Source organism: Notolabrus celidotus, chromosome 5 (assembly GCF_009762535.1).
Source record: "Notolabrus celidotus isolate fNotCel1 chromosome 5, fNotCel1.pri, whole genome shotgun sequence".
NCBI classification, from domain to species: Eukaryota; Metazoa; Chordata; class Actinopteri; order Labriformes; family Labridae; genus Notolabrus; species Notolabrus celidotus.
The window spans coordinates 26896571-26913108 of NC_048276.1; the positions used below are offsets into that span (position 1 = coordinate 26896571).

General features: G+C 41.8%; 1 protein-coding gene across 4 annotated transcripts in view; it reads right to left on the reverse strand.

Annotated features, from left to right (window-relative positions):
• Window positions 1-6196: 6196 nt before the first annotated feature.
• The window catches only part of pknox2 (pbx/knotted 1 homeobox 2), a 119185-nt gene continuing 108843 nt past the window's right edge, over window positions 6197-16538 (reverse strand). For 3 of the 4 annotated variants that reach the window (XM_034682793.1, XM_034682794.1, XM_034682795.1), the window contains 4 exons: window positions 14360-14545; window positions 14101-14177; window positions 11247-11425; window positions 6197-9336 (listed from right to left, as the gene is read on the reverse strand). In XM_034682793.1, coding sequence (XP_034538684.1) covers window positions 9068-9336; window positions 11247-11425; window positions 14101-14177; window positions 14360-14545 — 711 coding nt within the window. In that variant the 3' untranslated portion in view covers window positions 6197-9067. The remainder of the gene's footprint in view (window positions 9337-11246; window positions 11426-14100; window positions 14178-14359; window positions 14546-16538) is intronic. The other variant, XM_034682796.1, reaches the window with a different exon arrangement.

Consider the following 16538-nt stretch of genomic DNA (forward strand, 5'->3'; position numbering starts at 1 on the left):
GGGTTAGGGTTGTGATTAGGGTTAGGGTTAGGGTTAGGGTTGTGATTAGGGTTAGGGTTGTGATTAGGGTTAAGGTTGTGATTAGGGTTAGGGTTAGGGTTGTGATTAGGGTTATGATTAGGGTTAGGGTTGTGATTAGGGTTAGGGTTGTGATTAGGGTTAGGGTTGTGATTAGGGTTAGGATAAGGGTTAGGGTTGTGATTAGGGTTAGGGTTGTGATTAGGGTTAGGGTTGTGATTAGGGTTAGGGTTAGGGTTATGATTAGGGTTATGATTAGGGTTAGGGTTGTGATTAGGGTTAGGGTTGTGATTAGGGTTAGGGTTATGATTAGGGTTAGGGTTGTGATTAGGGTTAGGGTTAGGGTTGTGATTAGGGTTAGGGTTGTGATTAGGGTTAGGGTTAGGGTTGTGATTAGGGTTAGGGTTAGGGTTGTGATTAGGGTTAGGGTTGTGATTAGGGTTAGGGTTAGGGTTATGATTAGGGTTAGGGTTAGGGTTGTGATTAGGGTTAGGGTTAGGGTTGTGATTAGGGTTATGATTAGGGTTAGGGTTGTGATTAGGGTTAGGGTTGGAGTATTGATTAGGGTTAGGGTTATGGTTGGGGTTAGGTGTAGGGTTGGGGTTAGGGTTAGGGTTGTGATTAGGGTTAGGGTTGGAGTATTGATTAGGGTTAGGGTTAGGATTGTGATTAGGGTTAGGGTTGTGATTACGGTTAAGATTAGGGTTAGGGTTATGATTAGGGTTAGGGTTGTGATTAGGGTTAGGGTTATGATTAGGGTTAGGGTTGTGATTAGGGTTAGGGTTGTGATTAGGGTTAGGGTTGTGATTAGGGTTAGGGTTGTGATTAGGGTTAGGGTTAGGGTTGTGATTAGGGTTAGGGTTGTGATTAGGGTTAGGGTTAGGGTTATGATTAGGGTTAGGGTTAGGGTTGTGATTAGGGTTAGGGTTAGGGTTGTGATTAGGGTTATGATTAGGGTTAGGGTTGTGATTAGGGTTAGGGTTGTGATTAGGGTTAGGGTTGGAGTATTGATTAGGGTTAGGGTTAGGATTGTGATTAGGGTTAGGGTTGTGATTACGGTTAAGATTAGGGTTAGGGTTGTGATTAGGGTTAGGGTTGTGATTAGGGTTAGGGTTAGGGTTGTGATTAGGGTTATGATTAGGGTTAGGGTTGTGATTAGGGTTAGGGTTAGGGTTGTGATTAGGGTTAGGGTTGTGATTAGGGTTAGGGTTAGGGTTGTGATTAGGGTTATGATTAGGGTTAGGGTTGTGATTAGGGTTAGGGTTGTGATTGGGGTTAGGGTTGTGATTAGGGTTATGATTAGGGTTAGGGTTGTGATTAGGGTTAGGGTTAGGGTTGTGATTAGGGTTGTGATTAGGGTTAGGGATGTGATTAGTGTTGGGGTTAGGGTTAGGGTTGTAATTAGGGTTAGGATTAGGGTTATGATTAGGTTTAGGGTTAGGGTTAGGATTAGGGTTAGGGTTATGGTTAGGTTTAGAACCAGAACTTGTGATTAGGGTTAGGGTTAGGGTTGTGATTAGGGTTAGGGTTAGGGTTATGATTAGGGTTAGGGTTGTGATTAGGGTTAGGGTTAGGGTTGTGATAAGGGTTAGGGTTAGGGTTTTGATTAGGGTTAGGGTTAGGGTTGTGATTAGGGTTATGATTAAGGTTAGGGTTGTGATTAGGGTTAGGGTTGTGATTGGGGTTTGGGTTGTGATTAGGGTTAGGGTTATGATTAGGGTTAGGGTTGTGATTAGGGTTATGATTAGGGTTAGGGTTGTGATTGGGGTTAGGGTTGTGATTAGGGTTAGGGATGTGATTAGTGTTGGGGTTAGGGTTAGGGTTGTAATTAGGGTTAGGATTAGGGTTATGATTAGGTTTAGGGTTAGGGTTAGGGTTAGGGTTAGGGTTATGGTTAGGTTTAGAACCAGAACTAAACTAATGCAAACAGAACCAGAATCAAACTCAACCAAAACAGAACCAGAACCCTACCAGAACTGAACCAGAACTGAACCAGAACCAAACCAGAACCAAACCAGAACACAACAGATCCAGAACCGAACCCAAACCAAAGCAGAACCGAACCAGACCCGAACCAGACCCGAACCAGAACCCTACCAGAACTGAACCAGAACCGAACCGGAACCGAACCAGAAACGAACCGAACAAGAACCGCACCAGAACAATACCAGAACCGAAACAGAACCGAACCAGACTTGAACCAGACTTGAACCAAAACCGAACCAGAACCGAACCAGAACCGAACCAAACCAGAACCGTACCAGAACCGTACCAGAGCTGAAGCAAAACCTTACCAGAACCGTACCAGAACCATACCAGAATCGAACCAGACTTGAACCAGAATCGAACCAGAACAGAACCGAACCAGAACCATACCAGAACAGAACCAGAACAGAACCAGAACAGTAACAGAACAGAACCAGAACCGAACGCAACCAGAACAGAACCAGAACCCTACCAGAACTGAACCAGAACCAAACCAGAACCGTACCAGAACCGAACCAGAACAAAACAGATCCAGAACCGAACCAAAACCAAAGCAGAACCGAACCAGACCCGAACCAGACCCGAACCAGACCCGAACCAGACCCGAACCAGAACCGACCCAGAACCGTACCAGAACTGAACCAGAACCGAACCGAAACCGAACCGAACCAGAACCGAACAAGAACCGTACCAGAACCGTACCAGAACCGAACCAGACTGGAACCAGACTTGAACCAGAACCGAACCAGAACCGAACCGAACCAGCACCGTACCAGAACCGTACCAGAGCCGAAGCAGAACCGTACCAGAACCGAACCAGAACCATACCAGAACCGAACCAGACTTGAACCAGAATCGAACCAGAACAGAACCGAACCAGAACCATACCAGAACAGAACCAGAACAGAACCAGAACAGAACCAGAACCGAACTCAAGCAAACTGAACCAAAACCAGAACCAAACTCAAGCAAACTGAACCAGAACCAAACTCAAGCAAACAGAACCAGAACCAAACTCAAGCAAACATTATTAATGTCCTCAGGTTGGCATAGAGAAAAATCAGATGCCTCAGCTTGGATGGGCTGATCTGATCCCTCCTCTCAGTGAGTATTTGCCCGGTCTTCAAGAAGACTCTCTCTGAAGGAACAGATGAAGCCAGGATACACAGCCTCCCCTCCATCACCTGTATCCTATATCCTCACATATGATTAGCTGCATGGCCGCCATGCTGACCTATCAAAACAAAGTTCTGCTGTGAGCAGAGCTGGGGCTGAGCACTCTCTTGATGCGAGCCGGCTCTTCTGATTCACTATAAAGCATCGGCTCTCAGAGCCGCAGCTTTTGATCATGACACATCACTAATCTGCTTAATCTGTGTTACAATTATGAGGGGGCCATGGACAATTTTCTCACCTGTAAGGGGTCCCTGGCTCCAAAAAGTTTGAGAAGCCCTGCTCTACCTAGCAGGAGTGCAAACTCCCAATAGTGAAAACAAACGGAGCAAAAAGAGCGACACAGCTGCACAGAAACTCCACGTTGTAGACATCCCTGATCATAATAGACATTGCCATGCAGGAAGACAGTTTACATTTATTTTAATCTCTGAGAGATCTTCAAATACAGAGTGCGTCTTTACACCGGTGAGATTTTTTCAGAGTTTACGGTAGCTCAAATAAAAAATGTGACATTTGCTTTGTTTTATATTGACCACTTAGCAGGATGAATATCATGATTAAGCAGGTATATTTTGAGTCTGAGTTGAGTTGAGAAACATTTGTGGCCATTTTTGTCATTCAGTTCTATTTAGGTCATTAATGCACTGATCCTCTGATCATTATTATTATTTAATTATTTCAGTAAGGCAGCTTCCTGATTCCTTTGCTGGTTCTTTTGTTTTTTTCTTAGCTCATTTTATATTTTTTGAGAAAAGAGAAAGCTGAGATGAGAGTTGCCCATCATTGTTACTTGGTTATACTAATAAAGTGAAGTGCTGTACATCTGTGGTTGCATTATTCTATTATCAATTTGCCATCATTTTTAAGTATGTAAGAGATGATTTCATTCATAGCCATAGACTACATGTCTTTCAATGTAGACTTCCACTGAGAGGAACATATTAGACTATTTAGGAACTAAATTAGGAACTAAATTTAGACGGTCATACCAGCTTGATCATCAATGAAAATGTCCTGGAAATGTCCTGGAAAATTATCTCTGGAAAAGAGTGGGAACCCTGTTTATTCTTTTGGTTTGCTGCTTTTCTTCCACATATGTATTCTCAATAATCATGTTAGGAAAGTTCTTTTTTTATCACTGATTTATTTGATTCCACTTAATCACTAAGGGACTAACACCTGTGAGCTAGTTAAGGAAAGTGACTTGAGCTGCACTGTTATCACAGTCACCTGACAAATATATCCTCACCATCAGGCGGTCTTTCTCAGCTGTAAGACTTCAGCTCTCTGCCTCTGCTCTGTCCTTTGTCCTGCTGCCCTTCTGCGGTGTTGTGCTCAAACTTTCAGCCCAATCACCTCCCAGCGACTGCAGGCTGCATGCTCCGACTAACAAAGTTAAGGTGTTAACTAAATTCGGGAGCAGGACCACGCCTAAACCACAGCCTCAATCACCTCATAAGACTACTCAAATGTAGCCAGCCTACTCCACCTGTTTGTCTTGGATTCTTCACCCTTCATCCCCTTACTCTACTTCAATTAACTTCTTTCCTTATCCCCTTCTACTCCACTTGTGTAAGCTTCTTCCATGCCCTTGTCTAATTCCAGGTACAGACTGGGTCAAGATGAGCTCTGGCAAATGACGCTGAGACGGAACCCCCATCCTGAGTCTCCTTCTGTTGGGCCACACAATACATTATCTAATCACTGCTCAGTTGCTGCATGTGAAGATAATCTGCGAGCAGTGATGATGACAGACTTGCATGTAAACACAATGTTCTCCTGCTGTCATTAAATTTTGACCCATACAATGAGAGCTGATGGACTGAAAAATAACTATAAGTGGTTTCATTTCTGTTAATCATATCAAAAACTTAATTTTTATAGGTCAGGATTTCAACTATTAATATTGTCCTTCCGTATTTACTTGTTCGAGAGATAACTACAGAAATGTATACATTTATCATTCCCATTTAATTCTCTTGGAATACAAATGTGTCCGTTTGGAATGTAAAAGTGTACCAGTGTTTGAATCTAATTCAAGTTTTGTAATACTGCTTTCAGGTACATGCAGTGTGACAGGGAGACATATGGGGACTGGCATGCAGCAGAGGACAATGGGTTGGAATCCAACACAGGTCGCCTGCTCCCAGGATTACAGCTTCTATACAGGGTGTGTGAGTTAATGTGTAAACTTACATTTTGACACGTGTAGATGACATTTTGACCTGTAAACATTGACCACTCATCAGCCCTACAATGAACTGAATTTCAGCTTTGATACCAGGAAGTCAGTCAGAACCTTTACATGTTTAATTATTAAAATTGGTCTATTGAAACACAATAGATTATGACAACAAAGTGTACAAATGAAATAGAAATATGTCCTATTGTCTTTTGATTTCTCTGGAAGATCCATTTAAAAAAAAAACAATCAAGAAAATAATATTAATGGGCAACAAACTTCACAATGAACAATCAGAACATTCAATTAAACATGGTTTTCTTTTTCTAGACTTCTTCACATTAGAAACGAGTGACTCATCTTCTGTGTTTTAGTACAAAACAGAGCTGAAAGTGTTTCACAGTTTCTTCAAAACCCTCCACATAAAATCAAAAGAGACATAACTACTTTGTTTTTCAGTTTCCTCAAAAATCGTCGCTCCTTAAAAAGTTTGTCATGTCGGGATCCCAAAGTGTTCTTTCTTGATGTTGAGACGTGAGCGGGATGGTTTGTAGCGTCTGGCTGTTCTTGCTCCGCTTTCATTGTGTGACAGAAGTGATTATTTCCAGAGTCAAGGGTTACAGTCAGTGTGTGCATGGCCACCAGGATACACAGAGCCTCATTCGGGAAGTGTTAAACTGTGAAGTATGCAAGAAGCAAATGTCACTTTGTTCTTTGAGCTACCCTCTGAGAAAACACAGTCAGAACTGAATAAATATGCAAACCTTCAACACCAGAAAGCAAACATATGAAGAAAAATCCAATGTACAGCCTACATGTGCAGTCAGTGTTCACTGGTTTACTACAGGTTTTTTTTTTTTTTTTTTTTTTGCTCGTGGGATAAGTGAAAAAGATTGTTTTAAAGGTCATGCTCTAAAAGGTTCACCGGAGCTGTCAGTCAGACGATTCTCTCTGGATGAAGAGACATGCTGAATGAAAGTGTTGTTCAACCTGAGAACCCGTGAGTCATTTAAAAGGCAAGGATGACGTCCAAGCACTGGAAGCCAACGTGTACAGTCTTCTATGCAGATATTTGGACAGACACTGAAACAGTATTACACCTCTGTCTTTTCCTTTCTCTGTGAGCTCCTTGCTCCTTCTTCAGGAAGCAACACAACGCTTTAACTGTGAAGTTAAGACCGTCACTCAAAAGTTCAAAGTATGTTCAGACATTTCAAAGTAACAGTTTGAAACCTGCAGCCCTTTTTGTAGCTCATTTCAATGTGCCAGGATGCAGAGATTGATTACATTCAATTTAGTTTCCTCTCCAACACATTCTTCACCTCAGTCCGACTAAAACAGCAGCCAGGTCAGCAGCTCTGAGCCTCTAATTACCAAGATCAGCCAGAGCTCATCTGTCTCTGAACCTATGGACTACGGTCAATGACTATTTATCTTTAGGAAGCAGACGCCAACTTTTCTGGGCTTTGAGGGAAGCTAGAGGTTAGCGATAAAGGACCTTCAGCCATGACTTTCCTTTACCTGCAAAGGTCCAACTTGAGGAGAGCGATGGAGTTGGGGATGAGAGATGACGTCTAAGAGCTGTTTGTTAGCTGAACTTGCATTCAGACATCTCAATATATAGATTTATGACAAGATAAACCACATCAGACAGTAGACAATGAGTTCAGGGACTGCACTACCGCCAAAGCGTTCTGCATCTGAGGCCTTCATTTACTTGATTCTATCACCCTGCTGTGTTAAATCTTGATTCTGATGGGTCAAAAGACCACAACAATGGTGATTAAATCACGTGACATCAGGTACAACTTAATTACACATCAGTCAAATCAAGTAGTCTGTCACATTCCCACCCTGCCTGTTGACACTGTGGTAAAAACATTGGTGTGGTCTTAGGCTAGTCTTGAGAGTGGGGAAATAAAGACAGTTAAGGCTGATTTATACTTCTGCATCGAATCGACGGCATAGCCTACGCAGAGGCTTACGCACGGAGCTGACGTGCACCTCCTCCAAAATGTAACTACGCGTAGAATGGACGCGGATGGGCGCAAGCCCTGTGATTGATCCACTCGGCGACATTGTGTTTCCCGTATATACATCACTTCCGGGATCCCGGGCATCAGCCGCACATCAGCTGTGTATTTCATCTCCTCTTCTCTATTCTTCATGTAATCATGTCTGTATGATTAACAGCAACATGTATCAGCTGTAGATTAACATAAGCCGCTCTGAATTGCTGTGGAAAAGTAAACAGAGATCGTAGCGGGGCCGGATGGAGGCGACCGGCTATCACACTGCCCTCAAGCGTTTCGGCTGAGAAATGCTGCGCGACATGGACACATCGACGCAGAAGTATGTGGTGCTCATGTCTGCGTCAGCCCCAGCTGCGTAGGGGCGACGCAGAAGTATAAATCAGCCTTTAGCGGGCACAGAAGTTAAAGCAGCCTGAGGAGCTACTGGACCCCAACCATCTCTGATATAGAAAAGTGGAGCAACATCCTGTCCTGCAGTGCAGACAACAGCAGCAGAGCTGGTGAAAGCATCTCTGCTGAGACATTTACCTAATTTATGTTTAAAGGTGTGTTAACATAAAAGCTTTGAGAAGAAGGAGAGCTGAATGAGGACAGAACTGTCAACATCAATATTCCTGCAGATGTCCCATTCACCTTGTCTAAAGTTATCTTCACTGGAAATGTTCACTTCAATGTGAATTACGAGAAATAACCAGTATCAGGTTTGAACTGGACCCTCAATTACAGTTTAATAATAATTTATCTGCAGTCGGATACAAATCCTTTTCCATGGAAGTGTCACCAACAGTGGCATCAAACAGACTATTTCTTTTAGGTGTATGGATAAATCATTTTTCAATTTTGCTAACCCTGGTGAGATTTTAATCTGCAAAATCACCCGATCATAATACATCATAACTCTAACTCCTGTAACGAAGGTAAGTCAGCATCGCCCTTTGGCTTCACAAGGGAACTGAACCACAGTCTTCATGACAACATGTGTGCTGGTGTCTCTGCCCCTAACTGTCTCCACAGTCTGATTTTTTTCACTCTTTAAGCTCTGTTTTAAATTTCAATGTTCATCAAAGCTTTGAATCAGAAGTCAAACTGAAGAAATAACAGATGAATCTACAGCACCAAATTTGAAGCATTGGGCCGCTGACCATGCTGCTGTAATTGGAAGTGAGAACAGACCAGACTTTCATACATGGTGAAAACTTTTCACTGTGCAGACATCATCAATTTATATGAAACCACTACAGACTCTTCATTCTCTTGCCCAGCATTTTCTTTTCCCTACAAAATGTCACTGCTCTCTGAACACAATCGTCTTTTTTATTCTTCCCTTTAAAATCTGTGAAAACTTCCTCAATATCAAACTGGCAGTGTTCTCTCTAACCTTTCAGTTCAGAGCCAAAGAGTAAAAAAATGTGCTACCATCCAATTATTTCAAGAGCCCACTGCATGAAAACGTACTATATTAGAATGAAACAACACATATTCATCGTTAAACTAATAACTGTCCTTAATAATCATGATCATGGTGGTGGTTGAGTCTGATTAGTCTCCGTGGTGGCTCTAAAGAAGAGTCTCTGATGGAGAAGACTTTGATGCTCTTCACACTCTCAAGAGTCACTTAGTATCAGAGTCAGAGCGAGGCTGCACTGAGGGGACGACTGAGGTCACATCGTCTTTACTCCAGCTCCTCTCTGTGCTCCATGCTCAGATCTCTTCTTCCTCCTCCTCCCACACCGGACATTTGTCTCTCCCTGCTGTTGTCCTCTTCCCCGTCATCCTCCTCTTCTTCATCCTCCATTCCTTCCTCTTCTTCTTCCTCCTCCTCCTCTTCCTCCTCCTCCTCAGTGCCGTCCATGGAGTCGTCAGCTCCCAGCATGGCTTGCTGCATGGCCAGGGTGGCTGAGTCTGATGACAGCGAGTGGAGGGAGTCCATACTCAGAGGGTCTGAAGGGAGACAGAAACAGGAGTGAGGAGGGTAAATATTCAGGTAGATGCTTACCTTTTGGTGCTTAGGGTGCTTAGCCTTGAAAACACCGAATTGCACTGATCCTAAAGAGATAAGAGGTGCTGCCAGAATGAAAACCACCATCAGTGGACACAGGCCCTTAGCCCGTTTTGTACTTATTTATGTTAGAGTCTTTTTTTTTTTCTGAAAATGTTAGTTTTAATTAGTTATGTGGTGCTAAGAAAAGGGGGTTTCATTTCTTGATCAACAGCTTTGTTGACAAATGAGGCTCCTGCAGCGAGAAGAAATATAATGAACCCTAACAAAAGAGTTATTAAACTTTCTATAACCTTGAGTGTCAGAAGCTGTCAAGAAGCTGGCACCCTGTAGACGGCACCGGCCTGAGGGGTCTGGGCTGGGCAGCTCTACCAGCCAATCTCTACTTTGCAGACTCAGGCTCCTACTAATGAAACCACTACATTATGTCAGTTGCCATTGTGGGGAATAATCTACTTTTATTGCCATACAACTGGAGGAGGTGAAGAAGAGTCATCCATCTTAATACACAGTTAAAGGCTGGGTATGTGTTCATATGTGTCCTTCTTTGTGGACAAGTTACCTGTGGATCACAAGGTAGCCACACCCTACAGTAAACCCATTAATGTGGACATATTTAAAAACCACAGATCTGTATGAAAGAGACCTGAAACCTGAGACTGAGTCCATTTATCCATTAGGAAAAATGATTACTGAGGGATGAAGTAGAGAGAAACAACCTGACTTGTCTTTTACAACCAGTGCCCCCTGCTGGCCCTTAAGGAAAATGCAGGTTAAACAGTGGATGGGCACTTATGAAACCAAAGCTATGTCACACAGCTTATCTGGTCTGAGGTCAGGTTTTAATATAAGACAATCAACTAGCCCTGACTAGAAAAAACTGTAGCTCGTTATTTCAAACTTGTCTCAAGAGGAGAGCACACAGTGTAGTTTACATACTAAACAAACTCAGTTAATGTCCTCATGTACTACACGCTGTTTTTAAAAGTATCATGAATGATTATTTCTTACTTTTACCGACATATCAGCTACAGCTTTGTGGCCACATGAAGCTTTGTGGCTTTCCTTTATGTCCAACTCAGAAAACTGAGTGACACCTTGTGGCTGTTTAAGTTATAGCAGCCCTTCATAGTGAGGTAAGTAACCCCACACCTTACTACAATCGATAAGTGTAGTTTTAGACTTATACCTAAGCAATAATAATCTAAGAAGTCTGAATGTCTTTATTGTTTTTGTATGTATTAGTTTGGAATTGCTACATCAAGAATATAAAATCATTTGCAGTTTGTTCTGTAAAGAATAATACATTGTCTAAGATGTTGTTGCTTGCATGAAGCAGAAATGTACCTTTGAGGTTCGCATAAGTCAGGAGCTACATGGGCTCTTCATTTTAAACTGCAGTGTTCAATGTATGACATTTTATGATATGTGCAGAATATGATTCAGTTTTTTAATAACCTGATCAGTTTGATTGTATTTCGCTTTGTATAAGAAATAAATGCTACAAACATTGTTAAATTTTTTCACACGTGCATTGCCATATTTCTGTTCCTCTCTTTGTTTTAAATTTTATTCAGAGCTTAGCAGTACAACTTTCTAAACTTTGACTCTAGGAGAAGCACTTTCCAAAACACAGACATGTTTGAAGCTTCAGATGTCGACACGACAAAAAACTTCTGAGCTTTGATATCACCCGCCCACATCCCTAAGAGCCAAGAGAGGCACCCAGTAGTCAAGATAAAACACAAGACAACAATTTACTTTAAACTTTAAATAACAAGATCAACTTTGAATCTTTTTTAGAAGAAACTTTTCTATGTGGATTTTTATTCTAACGTTAGTGTTTTCCTACTGTCTGAGTTGTTTCCTGATTGGGATCTGTGTGTCTGCAGGACTCCGGCTACGATGGAGTCAGGCCAGAAGCGCTGAGTCGGACGGTGCTGGGACTTCATCTTCTTGGCTTTGGGAGCCGGGTCTGGATTACTGGCATCTAACATGGGCTGGAGGATACGCCGACGAGCGTTGATGAACCTGTGAGAAACAAGGGAAGAAGGAGGGATTATTGCAGGGGATCAGGGATCAGGATACACACAGGATACTCATCACTTTGGTAAATCTTTATAATTATCATCAGAGGCTTTGAGAGCAGAGTGCTTCGCAGTTTGACAAAACCTAAGAGAAAATCAGGAAAGAGTGTGTGTACAACAACTTCTAACTTTGTGCTGGATCAACATACCTTACTTTTTAGTTCTGACTACCAAAAGAGTTCATGTGACAGATTAACTGCACTCTAACATCATATGTCACTGATCATACTACTGCCCCCAGCTGCTTTGTACACATGATGGAGATGCATGATACAGCTTCATTTGGCTTTCTCTCTCTAATGTCATGATCTGCAAAAGATAAGTAAGTGGATCTCCCCTCTCTTATGTACCTGTTCCGAGTAAGATCTTGCACACACACACATTCCTCTGTTCCATCTCTCCTCCAGCTGCTCTGATTGCAGCGAGAGCTTTCCTTATAATAAAAACATACGCCTGTCTCTGTTAAAGAAAGGCTTGGATAGGTAGCTGAAGTCAGATAGAGTCTCTTTCTTTTTAACCGTTTCTACAAGCTACATAATTCACAACAATCTACCTCACGGCTCATCTGCTGTGAAAACTGAACCATGAGTGAAAAGTTACACTTTGGGACTCATACAAATAAACCAAAAGTTCCATACAAGAGCTTCAAAATGTAAATGCATGTCAAATTACATTTTTGCAGGGTTTGGCCTTGTGGTTAAACTTGTCCTTTCCCCTCTGAAGGAGGGAATAAAAGGCCCCAAAATAAAAAAATTGTAGTAAGGGCCTGTGTCCACTGACAATACTTTACAGAGGTAGCATCCACAAACTAAATTTTAGAGTTTGCAGGTACCAGTGCTTACTTTTACTAGCTTACTACAGTTGTTCTGCAGCACTTCTATTTCCCTAACTAGTAATCATAAAGTCTGTTTTCAAATGCTCTGTATGCTTCATATTTGGTTTTATTCAAGGAAATTTAAATAACATAAAACAATTGGTATAAATGACATGGTAGTGGGGGGCACCAATGGCATCACAGTTAAAGTGTGTGCACCATATACAGCTGTCCTATCAATAAAGGTGAAAATGCCCCAAAAAGTATAACGTAAAGAAAACATTTTGTGGTAGTATTCGTAGCAGCTCTTGACATAGAAAATCGTACCCTCAGTGATTGATAAGCAAGGACTTTAAGTGCAGCTACAAATAACAGCTGACTCATAATGAAGGGCTTTTGGTGCTTAGACCGCTTAGCCTTGGATACACTGAATTGCACTGATTCTAAAAAGAAAAGAGGTGCTGCCAGCATTAAAACCACTGTTAGTGGACACAGGCCCTTAGCCCATTTTGTACCTAGTTATGTTTAAGTCTTTTTTTCTGAAAATTTCAGTTTTATGTGGTGCTTAGAAAAGGGGGTTTCATGCCTTGATCAACAGCTTTGTTGACAAATGAGGCTCCTGTGGCGAGAAGAAATATAATGAACCCTAACAAAAGAGTTATTAAACTTTCTATAACCTTGAGTGTCTGAAGCTGTCAAGAAGTGGCACCACCTGCTGTAAAAACTGAGCCATGAGTGAAAAGTTACACTTTGGGACTCATTAAAACACACTGATGATGAAGACCATCATACACATAGGTGACACAAACTGGAAGGGTGAGGATGGACAGCAAACAGCAGCAAAGCAGAGAGCATAGGTGAGTGTGTGTGTTGTGTTTTTTGTAGTACATTTGCCTTAATCCTGCTGTTCTTTAACCTTGACAGTAGGCACTTTTGGATCACAGGAACTTTGTAATAGTTCCAGGAAATGAAGAAAGTCTCCCTCTTATTAACTGATTCTGCACTGCAGGAACTATGAACTGTTTTAGTTAATAGAACCCCATTTAGAGGGACCATTTTACTTCCTGCTTCAGAGTAGGTACTCTCCTATCACAGGAGGGACTTAGAGTGTTGTAAGTGTACTGTGATTGGACTAACACAAGAGCTAATTCAGCACCACCAACTGCTATTTTAAAATCCCACTGTAAATATCAGCAAAATATCGATAAAAGCTCTTAAAACTGTAAATAAGGAGGAAAACACTGACAGTCAAGTCCAAGCTCAATGAGTGTTAATGTGACAACCACACTATTTGAACCCACACTAAAAAAAAAACTTTTTTATGGGTGTGCGACTTAACTATTAGACTAAATCCGCACCCAACTAAAAAAATTCGAAAATAAAATCCTCATCCTTCATGAAGAATTAAGAAGCGTTGCATTAAAAGAAGGGAGCAGTTTGAATTTTTATGTACGTGCTTGATATGTCCAGCAGATGGCGCCATAGTGTCATATATGGGCTGAGGAGCATGAGCTCAGGTTCATTTCATAAAAAGCCTCTGGTTAATGTATTCATTTATATACAGTAGGACCTCTGTTAGTTCATACAGCAGTGACAAGTATTCTTTCTGGAGTCCATTCAAGAGACCACAAGACAAAACAAAAGACAACTTTAGAATAATAATAATAATGATAATAATCATAACTTTAAAAGTGAAACGAAAATCAATGCCAGATCTTTACTTCATAGGATCATATGATAAGATAAGGTGGTGATTATAAAGATGATGTGATTGTGTGTTTGTCCACAGGAGGACAGCATCTTACCAGTTGTTCACTTGCAGGAGGGTAAGATTAGTCTGAGCTGCGATCTGTCGTTTCTCGTCTTCTGTGGGGTACGGGTGCTGAAAGCAGAAAGAATTCATAACTCTCATCACAGTTTAACCCTTTACTGCCAAACAGAAATACAGTTGCTCTTGGCTCTAATGGTCTTTAGACTCTCCCTGGGTTAGCTGAGCAGCGTAACATAGTTTGAACTCTTACTCTGAGTAAAACTGTCTCCACACATCTCTCTGACTTTCTTTACCTTCATAGCTACCACCTCCTTTAAAAAGTCCCCCTCACACACTCCACCTCTTCTTTGTTTTCTCACCATGAGATGCTGGAAGAGCCAGGAGCGCATGATGTTGGTGGCGTGTTTTGGGAGAACCCCCCTCTTGTTTTTGGACTTCTTGTCTTCGCTGTCCAGCAGGGACGAAAGGTCCACATTGACCTTTAAACAGACACCAGACAGAGAAGAGACGGGGAGGGAGGAAGGAGAGGAAAAAAGAAGTGGATGGTAGGGCTTAGTTATTGTTGCCACGGAAACAAAGGGAGACTACCAATTACCTGTCTTTTTTTTCAGAGGCAAGGGCAGAAACACCTCCTCAAGTGTCACCATGGTAACTGAATTTGAGTAATGACACTTAAATAAAAAAAGCAGCACATTTTATTGCGAGGAAGAACGAGGGGTCAGTCCTCTGTGTGGTGCACAGAAGGATCTTCAGTTGGAAGTTTGTGCGTCACAGTTTAGAGATGAAGTAGAGAGGGTTGTGTGTGCAGAGTGACAGTGTGTGTGTGTGTGTGTGTGTGTGTATGTTGACCTCAGTGTGTCTTTTTGTTCACTCACATATTAATTACATGTTATTGTTTGGAGTGTGAGCATTGTAGGACGGGACGCTCCCAAACTATCGACAGGCTCTGACAGCCTGCGGTGGACATATAGATCTGTGAGTGTGTGAGTGTGTGTGAGTGTGAGTGTGAGTGTGTGTGAGTGTGTGTGTGTGTGTGTGTGTGTGTGTGTGTGTGTGTGTGTGTGTGTGTGTGTGTGTGTGTGTGTTTTAGTAAATAGAGATAGTAAGATGAGGCTAAAGATCAAATAATGAGAGCAGTCTCAGTTCATTGAGTGCAGCAGCTTGTTCTTGTCTGTACAGTTAAAATATGATGCATTGAGCACCACTCTTGATTCAGTCAACACTGTCCTCTGGATGTTTTAATGTAACTTTAAAGTCAGTTATTAGTGACCATTCTGTCACATTTAAAAAAATGAAGGTTCATCTGTGCTTGTCCTGTATTCCAAATGTTGAATGTGGCTAAGGTCAGGTGACAAAGTATGACGACGTGAAAATTCTCCCTGAGTTGCAGCTAGAGGTCTATTTATGGGTTAATGAACAGCAGGACTTTCACTGAGATGAACAGAGCTGGGGATCTCGGGCAAATCAGCACTGATGACTTGTTTTAAGTTACATAACCATTCATGCATTTTACATTCTTAAAAAGTTTAAGGTTTCCCTCATTTTTAATAAAACCTGGATGCAGAAAAATGCATAATCCAAAAAAAAGGGAAGGTGCATTTTGCAGTGAAGTAGTTTGAGATCATCATCTTGAACTGAGAAATAAAAGAGTTGATCAGTTACTGGTTAAGTTTTTGGTTAGGTATGTTCACTAGAACCTCCTGACTCCTTGTTTTGTTGTCTGAACATAAATGAGAAGTGACCTAATTATAATGTATTGTTATATTTGTACAGTCTAACATCTCAGAGATGAGATACAGTCTAACAAGCTCCTCCCCATGCTTCTGCCTTCCCCCTCCTCTTTCTTACATATTTTTTCAGATACATTCTCTGTTCTCTCCTCTGTTCCCTCAGGAAACAGGAGAGGGGGAGGTAGAGCGTACTTTTCTTTGTCTTTTTAACGTGTGGGTGGGATGGGGTGAAGAAGGTAGCATGGAGAGGGTGATTCTGGGATCTGGGCCTAACTGCTGAGCCTCTCTGAGGTGTCGTGAGTCTTGATGAAACATTGTGAAGGGGGGAGCCAACTTGATGACACTGATGTGCTGGCTCTGCCTCATCTATCTTCAGATCTGGGCTGCGGGGGACCTTAGAGGCCATGTGGTGGGCTATGTGACCTATCAGCAGAACATAAATACTGGGACGAGGGGATTGATTACTTCACTTATAGCATATCCTTTTATTAGAGCAGGAGTACCTTGTGTTTATGTCAAAAGATTTTGAAAGCCTAACAGTATTTAGCTCATTTATTGTTGATACTTTGACTATTTAAAGTGTGTGTGTGTGTGTGTGGTCACTGCAGTGAAGAGATAAATGTGTGTCTGCGCTCTGTGGCAGGTAATACGAAACACAACAGAGCAACCATCACTTGACTTTCTCTACAAAGTGGTGATCATGGTATCATGAATAAAATCAAGAAGTACCTGAAGATGTGCA